The sequence below is a fragment of the Carassius gibelio genome, chromosome A19 (assembly GCF_023724105.1).
Source record: "Carassius gibelio isolate Cgi1373 ecotype wild population from Czech Republic chromosome A19, carGib1.2-hapl.c, whole genome shotgun sequence".
Classification (NCBI taxonomy): domain Eukaryota; kingdom Metazoa; phylum Chordata; class Actinopteri; order Cypriniformes; family Cyprinidae; genus Carassius; species Carassius gibelio.
The window spans coordinates 20,675,807-20,698,097 of record NC_068389.1 but is presented as its reverse complement, the minus strand read 5'-3'; the positions used below and the strand labels follow the sequence as shown (position 1 = coordinate 20,698,097).

The following is a 22,291-nucleotide window of genomic DNA, read 5'->3' as shown; positions in this document are numbered from 1 at the left end:
AAACCATCTTTAAAAAGCATTTTAGAAATAAAAGTCATAAATGGTAAAAGTGTTTCAACATTTTCTTTCAAATACATAAGATTCATACAGAACATTTAGCTCGATCTAGTTTCAGATTTCCATTTGTAATTGTATAATTATTATTATTTTTTTAATTACTGCAGGCCTAGATCTGATTGTGTATTAAATTGACTGGATGTGTTTACAAACTCATTTCTGCTGCACCATGTTTTCCTCCCGTGCACTGTTTGTTATATGCCTCAATATTTCAGCTTATGCCTATTTGCTCAGTGGTATTGCTGTATTTCTAGTACAGGATTTTATTTCCTATACTAATGACCTTGTGGCAAACATGTTCTGGACAAAAGAAATTGCAGCCTCACATCTGCATGATCACAGTGAAGGAAAAGCCTTAATTTATATGATCTGAAATTTTGATGTTTTTGGAAACAGATAGTACAACAAAAACAAAAAGAGAATACAGTTTTAAAAATTCATGAATACATAATCAAAGCAACATATTTCATTACAAAACACTGTAGCCTTTGTTCTTTGGCCAAACTGACCGCACAAACAACTATCAATTGTTTGAAAAAAGCTGAAAGAAAAAACAGCATGCTAAAGCCATCAGCATTTTTAGCAGCAGTTTACCCTCAACAGAGACAGATCTGTCTGTGTGTTCATAATGTTTCTCTGAAAAGCATGGTGGGCACCATGCTGAGTATCACACACAGTGGTTGGTTAATGAATTGCTAAGTCACTGAAAATGAATTCATTTGTGGATATTTTAAGATTGGGAAGGGAACAGAGTGAGCGGCAAATGCAGATTGCACCATTTATCCAGGATATAAACTGCAGCCCTTACTTCAAGAAATCATTCCAAGAACAGCGTTTTTAAATAAAATGTATCAATGAAATAATAGAAGGCGTGTTTCAACTGTAGCATGACATCATCAGGGTGTGTCTATGCTGTTTAATCTTCTGGAGAAGTTTCACTGATACAGTATGTTAAACCACATGGCAACATTTGTCTAAAGCTAACAATTCCGAATCCTGTACATTGCAATATACCATACGCAATTTCTCTATGTAAACTATTTATATAATGAACATGAGTCACCACAACAATGGGTTGATAGTGAAGAACAGCTTCAGCACAGTGCTCTAGTTCTTTCTGATAGACAGGCCTTGTTGTGCTCGGCCCAAGTTGAGGCAGATGTATACTAGAACAATAGCAGCTCCTTTTATCAGAGAGCAGGGTGGTGACACCCTCCGCAGGCACACAAGGGCTCGAAAGAATGCCTGGCACCGGCTCAGAAAAAGTGACGCTATTAGAGACCCACCTCATCTCCCGTGATGCTGTGCAACAGAGGGGACGACACCTTCAAAGGCCAGCCCTTCTTCCTTAGAAGCGCCGAAGACTATCCAGAAAGTTTGCAGAGTGTCCCCAGAGCGGATTTTGGATTGAGTGAAGAAAGACATTCGTGGGCTGTCCAGACTGTAGACCACCAAACCGATCAACACCTAGAATGGCCACGGCAAGCACCTCTGGACAAAGTACCTTTGGGCTGGGCAGGAAGAAGAAGGCCCCTGGTCTCCTGGATCAGATTGGCAGGTTCTTTGGAGGAGACAAAAAGAAAAAGGGAAAGGTGAGTTTTTTTTGTTGTTTTTTTTTAACTTGTTTTCCATATTTTGTCATGGTCAATGACAACTTCTCAAAATATCTTGGGCATAATATAGTTCAGGTGATTACATTTGTGTCGCATTGGATTGAATGTAGTCTACAGATAAACAGAAATACTTAGGAGAAATACTCAAATTCAGATTAGATGGACTATTCTGATTATAGAGTTTGTAGTCCTAGTTTTTGAGGTTCTGTTTATTTACACCAAATACAGTCTATATTTCTGAATAATGTACAATCTCTAAGCTCATTGTAAAAGTTAATGTGCATATCAGTAAAATCCATTGAATATTATATATATATATATATATATATATATATATATATATATATATATATATATATATATATAGTATTATTATTAATTTTTTTAACAACCTTTCCAGTCATACTACCAGATAAGAGGATAATTCCCCACGTTAAATTTCATGAAGCATTTGAAGAACTATGTCTTAAATCCTGTGAATGTTGGACAAATAGCTGAATCTGGTTGAAAATAAAGTTTCTTCCAAGATGAATGTTCAAACACTGTTCAGTCTGCTTTAGAAACTGATTATATTTATGGGTGTTTATTTATTTGGCTCCAGCAGAAGTCATTGGAGGCAAGATGGCTCAAATGCAAAAACCACTGAATTCTCACAGTATTGAGAAGCTTTGGGCACATCTGTTTGCAGTGCAAGTGATATCATTATAGTGGTTTGCTGTTCGGCTGGTAAAGTGTGATTCAATTATTGCCTCTAGGAAGAGCTTTATACTATTGACACTCATATCTCCTTGTTGCATTCTCATTTTAATGTTCAGAGCATGTCAATTTGAGTGCAAATGAAAATTTAGATTAGCATGATATTTTTATCTCTGTCTTTGTTTGGCTGACTTTGCAGTTACATCTATTGAATCTTTAATAATTGAATTTCCAGCCCAGGAAGTTGTCTTAATATATGTTACAACTTGACTTTAGACATTTTTCTTTTATTTATATGAAGGGCTCATTTCTTCCTCTCCACAGAGACCCCAGCACTCTTCCACTCGTCGTCATGGAGAAGTCAACCCTGTGGTGCATTTCTTCAGGAGCTTGGTAAGTATCCACATGTGCTGACATGGATTTTTAAGTGCTAAACTTCAGAGAGTGATGTGAAACCAACAATTGCAACCCTAGAAAAGAAATCAATTCCTCACAAGACATGAGAATGACATTTTCACACCTCCCTTCCTCTCATCTGTAGCTCCCACTGATCCAAAGAGTTTGTTACCACTCTCAAAGCACTGAGCTGCAGGAAAACATTACCTCAGCTGGCTCAATTATATAATAAGAGCATATATATTTAATGAATACTATGGAAAAGCATGCTTCTTTATTTCTTTTTTTACCAAAATTCAATATGCCAAGGACAAGCTTTTGTTCTAGACATGGCACATTGTGTCTGGCCATTTGCTGGCTTAAGTTTGCATGCCAAGTTTGTCGTCATGTTCAACATGCAGCCCGTGTTTTCTTTGCTACAATATCCAGACTTGTTTTAGTGTGAGACAGAAAACATTACACTCACTTACATCACTAGTGTTAGTTTCTCTTGTAGTAAAGAATGAGTCACTCTTTGAAAGTCACTGTTTCAGATGAAAAGATGTGCGTGGAAACTTACCTGAAAGAGAATGTTTAGCATTTTATTTAAAAATGATATTTCTGCTTTAAAGGGGTCATATGATGCTATTTCAAGTTTTCCTTTCTCTTTGGAGTGTTACAAGATGTTTGCGAATAGAAAAGATCCCTAAAGTTGCAAAGACTAAAGTCTCAAACCCAAAGAGATATTCCTTATAAAAGTTAAGAATTGTTAATGCAAGTTAATGCCTCGTTGAAACACGCCCCCACATGTCTACATCACTGTGTGGGAAGATTTGCATAACATTGCCCAAATGTTAACACAAAGGCTTGACTTTGATTCTTGCTGAAGTATTGTTGCTGCTAAAACCATGTTGTGGAGAAGCTGTGTGTTTCATTGTGAAAGCAAAAATACTTTGTTTGGTCTTCCAAAAGAGGACACGACTAGAAATCAGTGGTTAGGTTGTAGGTTGTGTTTACAACACTATTCTAGAACAGTTCAAACCAAATATTCAGTTGTGTGCAATGCATATTACGGATGACGAGGATTGTTTCCTGGGAGAGTAGCCTACAATTCCGGTGTTCAGACAAATAATGCTGACTCACAGTCTGTAAGTACGTTTTCATATTTAAAGGATTTGCCACTGATGATTCAAACAAGAGTTTTGAGCAGTGTAGAGTAACGCTTGTTGTTTGTCGTTCTCCGATCAAAAATGCAGAGATGGATTTATATTTACTTGGCGCGATGCAACGCAACGCATAAAAAAACAGAATAATGAAATTATAATCAGTAATTATGTCCCCACTGGATGCAACAAATGCCTTGTTTATTATGGGTTTTAATATTTTTCTTGTCGCACCGGTGTTCTGATCGGGACATGGCATCACAGTATGGTGAGGGGCGTAACATTTCGGTCACACTCTTGAGGTATCGGCCAATCACAACGCACTCGACAACTGGCACATCAGCATGCAACTCGCTTTTCAGAACGATGAGCTTTGTAAAAATCAATGCGGTTTAGAAAGGCTGGGCATAGAGGAGAAACAATAATGTACGTTATGTGGAAATAATGTGTTTTTAGAACCTTAAACTGCATAAACACATTTCATTACACCAAATACACAAAATAATGTTTTTTTTTGGCAACCTCATGTGACCCATTTAACATCATTTTTTTAATGTAAGATGTGATATTTAAATATTAAATTCCACTTTCAGATGACATGATTTGACTTGCAGATTTATCTCATTACTCATTTTCTTGAATTCTTCCCTGAAAACACAAAATCAGTTTTTTTTTTGGGAAACTAGATACGAATGTTAACGTTTCTCTCATTACTCAAGTCCTAAATTAAAAATTGTATTCTGGCAAGCACTAATTGCACAGTTGTTCCTCAGGTCTGTGGGCTTGTTCATTAAAAAGATACAGTCTCTGCTGTCATTAATCATCTGGACTGCAAGGAAGCCTAATGATCAACCCCATCTTTACAATTAAAAGTTTTCAAGGATTAGTTGTGTAAAGGTTGTTCAAGGATTGCTTATCTTGTGTGCATTCCACTGGATAACGCAACATGTCTTTATAATAATCAGACCTCTAAATTAAAAGCTGTGCCTGTGCCTTTTGAATGCTTAAAATATTCCCTGACTAAAAGTTTCGATTTGTTTCCTTGAAGGGGTCTTCTTCTCGTCCCAAGTCGAGGGTAAGTCTAATATCCCATTTTTCTACTGGCATTTTTCTAATTCCATTGTTTAAAATGGTTTTGGTATATGCATTTATTTCAAGAAAATGCTTTGCCTAGGGTATAAATGGTGCCAAAGCAAGAATATGATATTCATAACACTATATTTGTCAACAATTACCTCTAACCATGAGGTTTCCACCTCCCTCTTAAATTAACAATATAGCTGGTTGCTAGCAGATAGAATAGATTTGACCCATAATCATTTTCCATGCCCTCTCATATCCAGCAATGAAATTAGAAATTCATCTAAAAAGAAAATTAATGAGTCTACTTTCTTTTTTTTTTTCATGTGCAGTGGAGAGAACTGTTGGGTCTGGTATGTCACTTATCCTTGATGTGATTCACAATTGCATTCACAGACACCCTCATGAACAGATCTGATTGGCCGATTGCAGGAAGTCTTCTTGTCCTGTCTCATTTCTAATAGATCTGTCATGTTACTTAATCATTTGTTCTCTTCTTTGTGAATTAACCAATGCATCGCTCTAATTACAGCTGCTGAACTTTTGACTGTGCTTCATGCAATCTTCTCTTTAACCTATGGGATTGGATGATTTATAGGTGGAATGGGTTCATTTTCCACAAATCCCCAGATTGATAACATTTTTAGTTTTGTGGAGGGGCCATGATATTTAAGCCCATGCCATTTTATTTATTGGAGTTTATTAAGCATTATTGAATTGTGCTTTCAGTTTAGCCACATTTAATGCTTTCAATTCAATTATTATACTATTATACTATACACTCTCATAAGATTACATATGCATAATTTCAGTACAGAACATTCTTATGTTAAAATGCATAAATTAGGGATAACTTAAGAAATCGGTTGTAATTTTAAACTAATCTTTTATGTGATTATGAATTTCCACAGCTTTTAGCTGTGCTATTTTACATAAAAGAGTGATCTCGGGCACGGAAATGATTAGAACATTATTAGCGTTTTCATGTTTTTGTTTTCTTTATTTCTTTCTTCTACTCTATTTTATTTATTATTATTTTTTGCCTTGATTGTTGCACTTTTTTTCTGATGGAATTTCTCCTGAACAGCAGGGCTTTTTCTGAGTCGCAGCCAGTAAAGCAGTTTTCTCTCTAGGGGTCTTCAAACTCTTGACTCATACTCCAACCCATCTTCTCCTTTACCAGGTCTTGATTCACTGACTCACCAGTGTTCCCTGTGTTTGTTTGTTTTTCATGTGAGGTTTAACTCCACAGGCTCAAATACATAAAAGCATGCAGCATTGTATTTGGACATTAACAACTGACGCAAAAAGCATTCTTCTTTGGCCTGCAAAACTGTTTCGTTCAGAAAATTCCCTATTGTAGATCAAAAAATGTAAATAACCTGTCTTATGATTATCCTTCTATGCAGCACTCTTGCCATCTCTAAATCACCCCCTCATATAATACCGAGCAAACATGTAACGTTCTCTATGCTCCAACCTTCTATTGCACGCTTCGTTTGTAGAAATACACTGATGCATCACCAATCAAAACATAGCACAGAATGTATACTGGAACATTTGAAACACTAGAATTTTTTTTTTTTAATTCACAGTTTGAAATAACATCACAAAGATAAACATATTCATAGTATATCAGTAAACAGCAGTGGGCTGGTATCTTCTTTTGTTCATAAACTGTGTTTTAGGCTTCCCCGTCAACGCATGGCTCGGAGAGCATTAGATCGCCTCACAGACGCAGAAGGGAACAGAACACACTCTCCAGAATCTTCAACCTGGTGAGCCTAAAACAGCAGAGAACGACTCTCTGAGAAGACTGTCATACATATTTAAGATCTTTTTTAGCTATTTAAAAAAAGGTTATTCTCAATGAAGCGCAATTACAGTTGATTGATGCTTCTTTATGCAAATGCCTACAAAGAAATCAATTTCAACATCGTGGTGTAATTAAGGCTATTAAAAATGTTCGATAACGAGATGTTGCATAGATTATTGCTTTGAAACCATCTAGAACTCTCTTTCTGTGCTTGAAGAGGCATGTGAAAAAGTGAACGAGAATGTCCTTGATAAGACTATCGACTGCTTCTGTTCTGACCCAAAGTAACCTTCTGTATGCAAGTCCAATAATATCCATCTCTCACTAAAGTAATGACACCTATCCTGTCAGTGAGGGCTGTGCAGTCTTTCAGCAGACATTGAAGGTCTTCACTTCACTTAAGCTTTTCAAAATCAATATTTATTTATGTTATAAGGAAAGCCTGTCTCATCTTTTTCAATTTTACAGTCAAAGTGAGTCTTTCTTTGTGCCTCAACCTTGCTTAAGTTCATTGAGCAGTCAGAAGCATTTTGAACTTTTGCCCGGTGCAGGGCAAGTATTCATATCTCTTCATGCTTATTCTCACTGATTGCCAGTAATATTTGATTTTCAGTGGATTAAGGAATATCACCTGCTCCTAAAAAGAATCATTCACATTAAAGTGAAAATTCTGCCATCATTCACTCATCCTTATGTCTTTCCAAACTTTTTCCATCCATTGAAAATAAAGATGGTAAACATCACATTGGAGGTGCTTTTTTCCATACAAAGAAAACGGATGGGAGATGCATATCATTTTTAAACTAGTACTGTTTTTAACATTTTAAGTGTGACATTCAAGCAATAAGACACTGATGTTCGCGTTTAGCTCAAAACATCTACCTCATCTGCTCTTTTGCCTAATTTTCTTTCTCCCTTTTGCATTTTTCACATGACAATCTCTCCTGAACCGAGGAAACTATCAAATCAGACTGGCTTTCCACATCCATTGTGCTGTAGAACTAAAACACTGAGTGCTCAGATCACTCTTTTAGAAACACTTCTACAATATGGATTACTCAGCATTGTCCGTTTTGTTATAAAATTCACTAGTTGTGACATTGAGCACATGGTCCTTCACCCATTCTGCTGATGCTCTGTGCTATTTCTGTGCAAGCTTCAGCGTTTATTCTTTTGTAATATGTTTGAGAACTAACATTGATTTTGACCTTGCATAATCCCAAACCAATGTTGAGAAGGTTTCGTGTTACGCAATTGACATGACAATGACCACGCAATGACAAATTCTCTCCAATCTCAGGGAGAAAGCCGATCTCGCTCTCCACCCAAACGCTGGAGCACCATCTTCTGAGCCCTTCCCCGACCAGAAACACACCAAGATGGAAGAGAGTGAAACGGATGAAAAGCAAAAACTTGAGAGGGAGGATCTCTGCCCTTTATACTCACAAGTCGCAGCAAGTTTAACAGACTAACATTAGCCATCTTCGCTTCCTAGATAGAGATGCAATCCAAGTATTTGTTGTTACAAGCCTGCAGGGTTTTATAAGCATGTGTGGACTGTATGTGTGCAAAACTGCTGCAATAATTGTCAATGGTCAGGAGATGCGATATTTGGACGACTAGTTGCTATATTGAAAGTCTCCCTGCAAAATTTAGTTCAAAGAAGATCATCATACCTCAGAAATGCAGATTAACCATGATTATTATTGTTTGATTATTAGTCTTAATTGACCGAACTAGACAGACTGTTTCTCTGTTTGAACCATTAAACATAAAAGTAAGATATAATGTCCATCAAGACCCCATGACTGTATAATTCATCCTCAGTGATGTGCAGTGTATTTGTGGATATTTATGTTAATTGCGGTCCTTGTGTTATATATTGGTTATGTTCTTTGTACCAAGAACTATGTATATAGGACTATTTATTGTGTTTTGAGCAACATAAAAATGACCTAATATTAAATTTGATTTATTTCAGTAATTATTTAGCTCTTTTATTAGAAACATGCCTTAAAATTATTACTCAAAGACTAAAAACACGATTTTGTGGATTAGGGTGTAGATTCTAAGCATATCTGATGTTTGGATTGTATGCCCTCAAAAATGTTACACTTCGGTATGTGTTTTAAAACAGCCTGTAAATGTTGTCTGCGTCATTGCGTCTGCTATGTTATTTTAAAAAAGGTCTCATGTAATCACCAGGGGTAGGATTAAAATTTAATAACAGACTTGCAAAAATCTAGGACAGTCACTGGGAGCATAAAGGGTATGAAACCGGTGGAAGGAAACCTGAAAGTGTATGAGGGATAATGTGAGAAATTATGAGGAATTCTGAGAGAGTGTGGTGGAGTTTATTCAGCTGATTTTTATTTCTGTGATGTTTCTCACATGTCTAAATAATGTTCATTGTTTCGTGTCTCATAGACTGTATCACTGTATCACTTCCTGTATGTATTGTTTCTGAAATACTGCTGAATAAACATTAGGTCAAATATTCTCCCTGTCAGCGCTGGATTTGTCTCCAAAATGGTGCTACGAGTGGCCAGGTGTTCTGATGTAATATCTTTAACCTTCCCTTTATTTATGAAGTAACTAAATAAAGAATCAGAAACGTAGTCTGTGTTTGACAGTGTGTTTGTTCCTCTTTTAAGGTCTTTCTCTTATTAAGTGTTTCTTTCTTTCTTTCTTTCTTAAAACACTGACGTGAAAGAATAAGAAAAGGGAAATAAAATCATTGATTTAGAAGATTCTCAGTATTCTCTCTGAAGTAAATGACCTTTACTTGGTGTGCTCAATCTGGCCAATTGTGCGTGAGATAGACAGACACTTGGTACTTTCACTTTAAGTGCCCTTAAAATAAGTCTCTTGAAAGGTCACTGAAATGCCTTAAATGGTTTCAAGATACCAAATGTGTCAAAACAGAGTGTAAATATTAGCCTGAAGACCTGGATTTGCCAGGAATGCTAGCTATTTTATTTGCTACAATGCTAATAATAATAATTGTAACAATAAGTCATTATAAGCTGCTTAAAGGAACACATTAAAAGAGCATTTCAGGAACATTATGCTGACATTCAAATAATGTTCTACTAAAATTATCAAACGAGACATTTGTATGTTCTTAGAATATTTCATATATTTCTGGAATGTGTTGTTTGAAATTAAGTACTGAATACTGAATTTAAAGGGTGAAAAGGGCAGACAAAAGAAGCATGTGACTACTTATAAGGCACTTAAAGACCTGCATGAGCATGTGACAAGTGACTTCAGAATTATGTCTCGCAAAATAAATTAATTCCTAAAAAATTATTACAGATAAAAACAACTGTAGAAACAATGAGCTTCCTACTCTTTAATGCTATCATGTTGTACAACATCTGCATTGCAAACTGTATTGCTGCCATTGTCTTTAAAATATGCATCCATAGCAATGCAATTTCGTTACCATAGAAACCAATGCAGATATTCAGTAAAATGGAAGAGCCTCACAGTCACAGGACACACAAATTGGATCTGAACAGTTGCAATACACAGTGACAGTGCAGGCGGTCAATCATTTAAATCAGATTCCAATCGGATCAACAAATAATTGGATTTGGACTGACTGTCTAAACATGGTTGTAGACTGCTGAAGCATTAACTTAATATAGCCTACTTTTTTGTCATTCCATATAGAATGATGCAGTGCAGAAGAGCAGCATCATAATCAGAAGAGCAGCATCAGAATTTCATATCCCAGATATGTGCTAGTAATCGGCCTGAACTCAGCTGTCCCATGGTGCCTGCAGCTCAGACTCGGCATGCATTATCTGGGCCTACAGCTCACTCTGACACATGTATTTTTCTTATGGCTGTAAAACACTGGGCCGATTCCTGTTCAGCATGACTCAAAAGGTGTTACTGTGATTTTGACAAGTAAGACATGTTCTGGGTACAGTCAAACCAACATTTATTCAGACACATTTCACACATTATCACAGTTTATTCAGTTTAGAAAATGGTAGTAAAACATGTCTTCTTCTGGCAGAGAATGAAATAACATTCACCACCATATGAGTGGCCTAATAAACATTTTGTCAGAGATTCACAGTCACCACTATCAACACAGTCATCAGCACCGATGTTCACACGATCACAATCACCTTATTAATTGACCATCCGTTGGAAAGCAAGGGCTGACTCTAGGACTCGATTCTGTATCTTCTCATTCTCCACACTTCACTTTCCCCACTGCATTTACTATCACCTTAGTCAATAAAGACGTGATGTAACCATAACCTTCCGTGTCTTTTAGCCTTTGTCCATCAAAGAAGACCGGACCTGGACTTTTGGCAGGTCATGGAGCACCAGCCTCTCTCTGCTGCACACATGCTGGAAGAATTGATCAATACTCTTTGAGTTTCCCTCACTCCGGCACCTGCCTCTGGATGTCCCATTGCCATTCCTGCTTCCTATGCAGCTTGGTGTGGCAGCCTTCTACTCCAAGTCTCGCTCCCACCTACCGTTCTAAGGAAGCATTTCTCATTTCTCTGTTAAGCGGTAAAGCGTTGCTGTGGCCAAGGGTGATTTGGAATGCCTAAATTATTAATTCCTATTAAGCTTTCTCCATCCATTTCAAGGAGGTCGTTGGTGTGGCTGTGGGAAGGTTGTCTGGGCAAGATCAGCTCCTGCGATTACGTCATGGTGGATCCTCTATCTATGAATATACCTTGGAGTTCCGCACGCTTGCCGCCACAGCGGTTAGGATTGAGGCCGCACTACTGAGAGCTTTCCGCCTGGGGATAAATCACTATATTCACACCCAGATACAATGACATCAAAATACAATGACATCGTGGGACTGGAAAGTTTCATGCATTATGCCTCCCACATTTCGCAATGCCTCATTTCTTGTTTCGAGGATAAGGCCAAAAAATAGCTAACCCACTCCTGGGCCTCCGGTACCAGAACCCATGCAAATGAATTTTTACTCGATTATCCCACACGGAGCGTCCTTGCCACGTAGCAATTGGCCTATGTCTGAACAGTGCTTTTCCAGATCATGCCATCAGGAATTGCTCCGTAAGACCTCTATGCCCAGCGGTGAGTACAATTCAGGATTCAACTCAAGCCAGATATTTCTTCAATGTCCCTTCTCCCGCCTCCCCGTCTCCATCATTGTGCATATTTCTTCCAAAAACTGACCTATGCAGAATAAAACTACGACATCGGCAACTGTGAACTCTGGCCATCAAGTAAGTTCTGGAGGAGTAGCATCACTGGTTGGAGGAAGCCTTTTCACCATTCACCGTCATAAGCGACCAGAAGAATTTACAATATCTCAGATGCCAAATGCCTTAACTCCCGTCAAGCACACTGTTTCCTATTCTTCACACGGTTCCATTTCATCATCACATACCATCCCGAAAACCAAAACCCCAAGGCCAGTGCTCTCTCCTGGTTACATGCACCAGATCAGCCCTCCGATCCAGAACCTATTCTCTCTCCAGCCCTCATTGTCAGCCCTATTCAATGGGAACCTACCGAAAACATACGTGATGCCACCCAAAACTAGCCAGTTCTGCAAGGAGGCCCAGAAGGGAAAGAATAATGGCTGGGAGGATGGCACCTATGTCTTCCCTTCAGGGTCCTCAGTTCATCTTGTATGTATGGAAGGCCTTCTTTTGGCTTCTAGTGGTCCCCATCAGCTTATCCTCCAGCTACCGTCCCCAGACAAATGACCAGACTGAATGCAAAATCCAAAAGGTCGGAAGCTACCTTCGGTCATTCTGCTCAGATGATCAGCACAGCTGGAGCCGCTTCCTCCCCTGGGCCGAGTATGCCCAGAATTCCCTCAGACAGACCACCACCAGCCTTACACCCTTTCAATGCACCTACTCTGTTACCAACCTCTGCTCTTCCCATGGAAGGAGGAGCCATCTGAGGTTACACCGGTGGATGATTGATTCCGAAAGAGCGAGATGGTATGGGACTCTGCACACAACAACCTTATGCATGCAGTGTGGAGACGTTCTTCGCAGACGCCCGTCGGGCAGACCCTCCTCAGTTCCAACAAGGCAATTGGGTAAGGCTATCGACCTAGCATCTCTGCCTCTGCCTGGCCTGCAAAAAGTAGAGTCCCCGCTACATAGTTCCCTTTCCAATCCAGAGGCAGATCAACAACGTCATGTATCAGCTCCAACTCCCAACAAGGTTCAGAATTCACTCTCCCTTCCTGCATTCAGTATCACCTTAGTCAATAAAGACTTGGTTTGACCATTACTTCTGTGTCTTGTAGCCTGTGTCCGTGACACATTTTGCCACCTACACAGTTATTCTCTGTCATGTGTTCTTTGACCATACATTGCACTCTGTACCTGGATGATACACAATGGTAATCATTGATACAAATGTATGATCTATTTTATAATTTAAAGTCATAATGTTTCATAAACATATATACTCTTAATTGGGAATTGATTAGAGACACTTTTCATATATATAAAGTGGAATAAAGATTTAATAATATTTAATAATAAAAGCTTTTGCTAACTAGATGTTGTTATTATATTGGTGTGGATGTTTGATATTATGTGAGACAGTGGTATTTTGTTTAAAAAGAATTCAATAGTGATTCACACTCAAAATCCAGGAAAATGTTAGGCTTGGAGGATAATATTATAACTTTTTTTCTGAATTTTGAGTATGAAACACTATTTGATTATTTTTACAAACTAAAAAGGTTTATGCACCAAACATAGAGACAAGAGAATGTGATGTAAATGTTCTTGTTGAATTTGCTGTATTAAAAAAATTATACAAAGATATTCTTCTAAGATCATATGCATAATAGCCTAAAAAAAATATATATTTCTAAACTTGATTCTGGCATTTGATTCATGACATTATTATTATTAGTAGTAAATGTATACTTCTTATAAATAAATTAAAAAAGATATACTTTTGTTCCACAAGGATGCATAATTTTTTTTTTTTTAATAAATAAATAAATAAATTTTCGAGAATACATTTTTAATGGTATAAAAGATATTTCAAATAAATGCTGTTCTTCTGAACTTTCTTTTCATCAAGGAATCCTGTCGCTATATAGGCACACAGGACAAGTGCCTCTTACAATACATCATGTTTTTCTTTGCATTGTTAACGTCATGCGTGTAATATTTTGAAGTGACAAACACTTTCTAGGGCTATAATTTCCATTTTTTTCCCTACTACACTAATAATTGTTATATATATATTATTATTATATATACATATATTTATATGATTCATTTATTTATTTATTACCCCCCAACGGTGCCCTTCATAATCGCATACTATTTTGCATTAATATTTAAACACGCTCTTGAAATCAGAAGGGTTCACAAATTGACTTTTCATTATAGGCTACACCTGAGAACCTATCACGTAGAATTTTTTGTCTCACATGATCCCAACAAATTTCTCTCCGGTCCAAATAAACAATAAAAACACTTGCGTGATCTTCCCAATAAAAAGAGAATGTTTGATCTGTTTTTGAAATATCTATGTCCTTGTACACACGAATGCTCACATGAATCCATTATTCCCCGTGTTCTGTAGCTCATGACAACAGATGTTTGATATTACTTAATGTGGAACACTGCCCTCGCTTGGTATAATAGTGAAGTGCACGTTTGAAGGGAGAGTTTGAAATGGGTTGCCATGGGTTCTCTTTAGTGATATTTACTGTGTAATGTACATTTGCTTGATATTAGGCTTGGGCTTATTTCAAATATATCCAATATTTATCCATTACTAAATTATATGGTTGTTTGTTTTTACATTTCATATATATATATATATATATATATCAGTTCTCAACTACGGGGCTTTTTTTGTGATTTATAATTTGTATTTCTTTTCTTTTTTTATTTTGTTGAATTGTGGTTCAGGAAATTAAGAAAAATATATATTAAGGTGTAATGGACATTTATACAAATTTTTTTCTAGTAATGTCAAGTTCTAAAATTTATATTTGTAAGTAATTGAAAAATAAAATCTCCCACAAACTCAATAAATATATAATATATAGTATTACAAAAATTAAACATGAAATAATTTTTATTTAATTTATTTTTATTATTTTACCTCTATGTAAATTAAAAAGTTGAAAACAAGTAGCTTTTTCATTACAGCAGCAGTAGCAGAAATATTGTAGCCTACATAGGAGGCCTTTGAATATTGTTTTGAACTGTTGCAGTGACAATGTCCATGGTCCATAATATAAATGTCATGACTTTGATTAGCCAGTAGAGGGCATACGTGTCTCTAAATGAAAGAGACGAGCACATCTATCTATCTATCTATCTATCTATCTATCTATCTATCTATCTATCTATCTATCTATCTATCTATCTATCTATCTACTTCCTGAACCTGCATGAGCAAAGCAGATGTGAGTAGTATTGCGGAGGCAGATTGACAGAGCTGCTTCTTTTCCTCTGGGGGCCGGGATTGGTGATAGCACTGAGGATCTGTTTGCAGGGAGGGGGGAACTGTTGTCATGACACATCTCTCCCTAGTGGAGGAGGGGTTAAACACTCAGGGATTTCCAATGAAGCAAGACTCCACACCAGCCCGACCATCTGCCTGCACCCCTGCTATCCCTCTCTCCCTCTCTCTCTCTCAGCCCTCCCTTCCTTTCTCATTTATCCTGCATTCTCCCTCCTCCTCGCATACATGTCCATTTCTGAAAGAGATCAGATTTGCTGGTTATTAGGCCAATGTAGACTGTTGCATTATAGAATTCATTCTAATTCAGACTAAGAATCTAATACTGTCATTTTTCAAAGGTGAGAAGAGCTGTGCACATAATAAAGGTGCTTGACGTCACACACATATACTTTAATTTTGTGTTGTTGTATTGTGGTTAGGAGGGATATATTCTTTCTAACTGCCAGCTCGCTGATGAACAAAACTGCCTGTTTAGACTGTTCTCCACTATCAGTACTCAGTATTTTAAACCATCAGCTATAACACAACTCAAATCAGGTGCTAAGAGGGAACTTTGACTAGCGTTCAAGTAAGGTCCTTTCTTTTCTTTTCTAGTTGTGTTGATAGAACATTCGTTCTTAATTATTATTGGAGTATGTTTTACAAGAAAATACCATTTCAGTCTTTCTATCTAAAATATGCATGTTTAATTTGATGTGATACTTGCTGTTTATTTGTGTTTATTTGTAAAAATCTGATTGAATTATTGTTCCTACGGCAATTTATTTATGTTACTACTTGTTTAATAATGTTTAGAGAACATTTAAAGTTACATTCCCATGATGTTTGCATAATGATTAAATGGAATATTCCTGTGATGTTTGCATAACAAGCAAACAACATTTTTTCATTTTTTTTTTTTTTCTTAGCTTTTATACGTTTTTAAAATGCAATAATGGACATTAAGCAAAATGGACATTTCATTCAGAAAGAACCTTTTCATAACTTAACTGGAACATTAGCATAAGATGTTTGCTGGGTTACAGCTGTTGTGTAGTCCAAGCCACAAAGCCATCTATGTGACTTCAGGACACATAATAAAGCCCTTTCGGCCTTGAGCTGCTGACTCCAGTCCTGCTGCTGCTCTGAGGTAATGTCATAAACATGCCAGACTAGCGTTTTCTCTACAGCCTGACAGAAAGAATCTATCAGCCATTATTAGGCAGAGCTTCTGAGCAGCCATGACAAGAAAACACAAACCTCTTTATTCTCTTTTTATGCTGTTTTAATAGAGTCAATCTCCTGGCCAAAAACTAATTACAGGTACAAAGAGACACTGCCAGATGAAAGTGCTCTGATTTGATGGATGACCAGAGGCAAAATAAATGTGATTTGTGTGGTAATGGATGGCGGAAGACTTTCTGCAGCATCAGTTCTGTTCGGGAGTGTCAGTTAGAGTTGTGGTCAAGACCACCTAAACCGAGACCAAGAACAAGAAATGTCTAACTAAAACCGTGAGTTATTTTTTACACAAATCCCCATTTAATTCTGATGACACTCAGCAATATGAAAATAAAGATATTGATTACATTTAAAGCAGGAAGTTTTACATCATCGCATTAATGAAGTTAAATAAATCAGACAATGCGGCAGCAATATAGTGATATCCCTGCAGTTGCACAACTACTAGTAATACAACAGTCATTAAACAAGCCTAGAATTTTTAACCATAAAGGATCCAGGCTATGAAGACAAAGACTCCAGGTTCAATCACAAACTAGAAGGGGCCCTGGAGAGTTACTGAGATCATCTTTTCGCTCAATGCCTTTGAGCAAGGCCCTTAACCTTAAAGTGCTCCAGGGGGACCTTCCTGCTACCAGTGCACACAAAATCTCTTTAGATAAAGAAGTATATTCTTATAACATGCTGTGGTATCCATTATGTTCGAACAATGGGATATTTTCCACATTATCTTTTTATTTTTACATTAAAATAAGAAAGAGATTAAAAGATATATATTGAATAGTTTTATATTAATATATGTAGTATATATTTTTTTCTAAAGTATACATTTATCCAGTTAAAATCATGTTTGTTTTATATGTATATTTATCAGTTTTGAACTTATACAAATTCAAACTGAGTGATTTATTATTTATTAATATAATATATTAACGAATAATATATATTATTAATATATATTATCTTTAAAGTCAGCCTTATAGTCACTGATGGTCAATTGTGTACACTTTTTCCTGACCTTTTTGTAGTATATACTTACATTTTTTCTAAATACATGAAACTGTGCTGGTGTTTTACATAAACAGAGTAATATTATTATAACTACGTCTGAATAAATTAACAATTTAATATATAAATTCAATATAATTGAGGCCAAAAAAAAAAAAAACACACACACACACAAGGAATTCCACTGAGGAACAGAAACATGGCAATGTTTATATTTGCTCGATTTACTGTAAATCTACGTCAGATGAAGTTGATCTGTTCGGAAATTAACATGGACAAATATTTAACTGTTGTAGTTTTTATTTTTTTCTGCTACATACCAACACTGTACCAAAGAGGGTTAAGGGCAATTGACAAAAGATTTAATGTTCTCAAGATTCAATTTATAAACATCTTGGTGGAATTTATAATATTCTAAAATAATAATAATAATTTCCATAACACAATGAAATTAAATGTTTTTCATGAAAACTTTTTTTTATCAATGCACAGAAAAGAGCTTTAATTGTCTCCTCCTAAAGGATTCAACTCTGCCTCTTTTTGTCTGAATGGATTAGTCCCCAGGTCAAAGTTTGGCGGGCCACCTTCCCCCTCCCCCCATCATGAAATATTCACCACATTCGGCTGTTGTCAAAGCAACAGGCCTGACACTGCAAATCACAAAACAAGGGGTTAAAGCAGAGGGGTTAAGTATGTAACATGCAGGTTTGAAATGTTTTAACCAATGAGAAACCAAAATGCTTGTGCTGGTGCGACCTATTTTTAGACTTCCTTTTCCTGCAACATTCTATACAAAACAATGCATATTCTGCTTCAGACTAGAGTAGCTGATGTCACTGATAAGCTACTATATGTCCCAGATTTAAAGTAGATGCTTCCTGTTTTACTACAGTGCCAAGAGATTGCATCAGCTACTAATGAACAGGTTTCTGATGAATCGGCCCACTTCAAGTTATAAATGAGTCAATTGAGCATGTTATTCTGTTGTCTCTATAAACTTCACAGTTGGAGGTGAACAGGAAAAGCATTCTGCACTTCTTGATGGAGCCTGTGAACTCTGACCTGCTGGAAGAACATTCACATGCATCCTCCCCCACTCTTCAAACTAACTCTCAGAGTCAAAGCTGTTCCGCTCCACATTGCTGTTCCATTTAAACAACAGGTTGCAGCATTCAGTTACTTTCACATGTTCAATAACTAGGATGCATAAAGATCTGTAGCGCAGGGGGGAATGCAAACCCTTTCTGGATCCGAACGCAAACGCCGAAAGACAAGAAATGAGAAGAAGGTTCTCTGTGAGGGCAAAGTGTGTCTGCAATGCAAATACACTCGGGATACAACAGAATAGCTTGCAGACATACTAAGTGCAAATAGTTTTAAACATTTAATGTCTTTTAAACATACTTTGGCCCAACTGTATCCCTCTTTTCATGCCCCCGTAAAAAAAAAAAACACTGATTATTCCATTGAAGCCACAGAGCTTTATTGTATTCCACATGTGATAATTTATACTCATCCTTTCCCCCTTGTGTGTGAGGTTTTGTGTGTGCCTGAGAGGAATCGACTGGTGAAAGAGTTCAGAACTGCCCTTCCCCCAAAACCAAAAAAAATCCATCGACTCTCGTTCACAGACTTCCATCTCAAAAACAAGCCCTAAAAAAAGGTGCCAGTCCCAGATACCACAAACGAGGCCTAATTTTACCATACTAATTGTCAAGCATACTCATAAAATGATTAGAAAGGATGAAGGATGTATAATAATAGAAAATATTATAGAAAGAGTGAGAGAAAAGTTATCAAAACTGGCATTGTTAGGCTGGCAGCTGTGCCGTTCGATAATTGCGCGAATGCGTTGATTAATGATCAAAGCTGTGGGCTAGAAGCAGTGTGGCTGGTGGTTAATGACAGGGTGAGTCTGGGATTAAATATGAGATGGGTAAGTGGAGATGAGGGAGTCAGGTTGCATGTCTTTTCAGACCTACTGCTCATACTGGAGCATTGTGAGTGGGCGAGGGGGAGGCACTGGGGCCCAGCGGCAGCCACAAGCGACAGCTGTCACAGCCTCTGGTGAGAGCCACTAATGACCGCTCTTCACATAGGTGTCCTGCAACAGCTCCAGCCAAACAGCTACCGCATTATCCACTTCTGCACAGCAGGCCTGAAAGTTATGTAATGAAGGGCTCAAAGTAGACAATGGTGATTAAGTGTGGTGAATAAATAAAAAAAGCAGTTGCCTTAAATGAAAATAATAATAAATCAGTTAATTTAACTAATAAAGAATTAATAAATGATAAAATATTACATTGACATAACATTGAAAATTACCATTTAAATGCAACTATTTGAGATAAATTATATGTGGGTCAGTGACAAAGAATTTCAGAGATGATAAACTTATTTTAAACCACAAGTGATTAGAAATGTAAGACTTCATCTTGATGCACGGTCTAAATGGGTGACGTGCCAACACAAACGACAATAATAATAATAATAATTAAAGATTCTTGGTTGAGCCACTTTGATTTGGCAGTTCATACTCCAAAACAATACCGGGGTCAGAAACCGGCTAATGATAATGATAATAAATAAATAATGATTCAACTTTATTTTTTTTCCCGAGGATTTTTTTCCAGTTACCAAGAAATGTGACTTAAATTAGTCCACTTCATAATTCAATTTTTGTATTCATTATTTAGATATTAAGCTAGTTAGTATAATTAAATACCCTATATTTTTATTACCTAAGACAAATAACCAGACCCAGAGAAAATAAATAAAAAATGAGTATCACGTCCTTGACCCAATAACCTATGTTTCTCCAAATAATTTAATTATAATCCTAAACTGTCGGTCATCATGCGTTATCACTTTGCATGCGAGCAGACAGAGAGTGTGCTCTGAACACCAGAGTTCTGCATCACCCAACTTTATGCTGAACAAACAATAGTCAATGAAAGAGGGAGGAACCATCGCCGCTCCAGGTGTCGCACCAAACGCACGGGGCACTTCGCTGTCGATCCGTCTCGATCTGGATCAACGTCGCTCGATGTCATCACATTGTTTTCTCGATCTACAAACCTAGACGACCAGATCGCTTTGATTTGCGATTTCAGTCATTTGGAAACTGCGGATGTCACTCAGTTTGTCATCATCTTGAAGAGTCACCTTGCGTTTGTGCCGTTGCCCCACAACTTCATTACGTCATTTTTATATACCGAGGTAAGTTTCGAATCGAATTCTTAGAAAGAATCGACCGTAAACACAAGGATCGCATAAGCTGTTGTGTTAATAATAGTTCGCTACTTTGAAGGGAGATTTGACGGGAAGATTTCGCTTGGGTTTTCTGGCGTGATGTGAATAGGCATTGTTTCAGCGCTGGTCTAATTGAGATTAGATTAAGATTAGAGATCAGTCTATTGGCAACTCACTTTAAAAAAAATAGTATCACACTGAATAATTGTTTTCTTTAGTATAGATACACAAAGCCTATGGTGTCGCACACATATATAACCTCTGCCATAACCCATTCGGTTTGTCCATGCGCTATTTTTAGGAAGTTTCTCTTCTGAAGAGCTTTAACCACATCGAACCATCTGTAGGTTATATGGAAATCCGAAGGAGTTTGATGATTCCAATTCCTCCTGACTTGATCATAATTCCATTGACGAGCTTTTTTGGTATATGCTACCTTTGAGGAAGAAGTGTTTCGAAAAATAAATTCTTATCATATTTACTACTGCACTCAGTAGTGGTAGCCTACGATCGAGGAAATCATTTCAGATTTCTGCACATGTAGCTTATAACAAATCAGAAATAAGTCAACAGCACATTTCCGGCAAAGGGAGAGTTTACCCAGACTTTTAATGAGTTTTCATAGACTTTTTAATAGGGGGCAATCCAGACCGTGTAAACTATGTTAGGTTAGGATATAAAATATGAAACAAACAAAATTAAAGGTAACAACTAAATTGTTTCATTTATTTGCCTATATAAAATATAATGATCGCAACTGTAAGTAGCCTATTTGTTGTTTTAGTAAAATGAGGCAGATTAAAGTGCTTTTGATTCACTAAAAAGAACCGACTCATAAGAGTCATTCGTTTGAATCGTATCACCGGTTACTCGGTATGCTTTTGATTCACTAAAGAATCGGCTCATAAGAGAATTGTTCGTTCGGGACTCGGAACATGCTGGCTGCTGTTTGTTTCGCGCTGTACATTCAGTTGTACAGTTGGTATAAACAACACTTAACACAGTCAGAACTGTCAAAAATCGACTGGCGTGAAAATAATTTGTTTCGTTATATGTTTAACAGAATCTATTCTTAAGCCCCGGTTCTCGTTTCCCAACTATAACGTTAACAGCTTTTGAGCTGGCATGCGGAGGTGTCGTGCATATTTTCACTTTACTTTAAGGCTTCAAATGTAGCCTTTTTACTTTAATTTTTTCTTGACAATGCATGTATAACGACCAGCATATTTGATCCACTCTTTTGTTAATTTACCAACAGCCACGTCATGTATTTTACATCTCGCACAGATGCATTTTTTTCTTCTAATTGTTATTATTTTAACTATAAACCCAAGACTCATCCAGGGTCAGGGAAACATCATATTTAAATAGGCCTAATAAACTTGTTGATGCAGAGCAACACATGATCCATCACTGAACACCAATTATTTTAGATGGAAAAACATGCCATGCAAATAGCATACAATTAGGTTATCAGTAATCTTCCATTATCCTATTGATTTTTTTCAACATGATTATTTTAAACATTAGCC

At 36.9% G+C, this 22,291-nt stretch overlaps 2 protein-coding genes across 5 annotated transcripts in view; both read left to right on the top strand.

The window, feature by feature from the left end:
• The first annotated feature begins 1,377 nt into the window (after nucleotides 1-1,377).
• LOC127935929 (myelin basic protein-like) lies at nucleotides 1,378-9,418 on the top strand. Of its 3 annotated transcripts, XM_052534153.1 has the most exons (6): nucleotides 1,378-1,649; nucleotides 2,691-2,759; nucleotides 4,953-4,979; nucleotides 5,317-5,337; nucleotides 6,673-6,762; nucleotides 8,101-9,418. In XM_052534153.1, the coding sequence occupies exons 1-6, from the start codon at nucleotides 1,530-1,532 to the stop codon at nucleotides 8,149-8,151; spliced, it is 378 nt and encodes a 125-aa protein (XP_052390113.1). In that variant the 5' UTR covers nucleotides 1,378-1,529; the 3' UTR covers nucleotides 8,152-9,418. The 3 variants fall into 3 exon arrangements, with proteins under 3 accessions (XP_052390113.1, XP_052390115.1, XP_052390114.1); XM_052534154.1 differs by lacking the exon at nucleotides 6,673-6,762 and having other exon boundaries at nucleotides 1,390-1,649; XM_052534155.1 differs by lacking the exons at nucleotides 5,317-5,337; nucleotides 6,673-6,762 and having other exon boundaries at nucleotides 1,384-1,649.
• An 11,033-nt stretch (nucleotides 9,419-20,451) lies between these two features.
• LOC127935712 (zinc finger protein 516) overlaps nucleotides 20,452-22,291 on the top strand; it is a 35,781-nt gene continuing 33,941 nt past the window's right edge. For both annotated transcript variants that reach the window (XM_052533812.1, XM_052533813.1), the window contains exon 1: nucleotides 20,452-20,726. The gene's annotated coding sequence lies outside the window, so the exon portion shown is untranslated. The remainder of the gene's footprint in view (nucleotides 20,727-22,291) is intronic.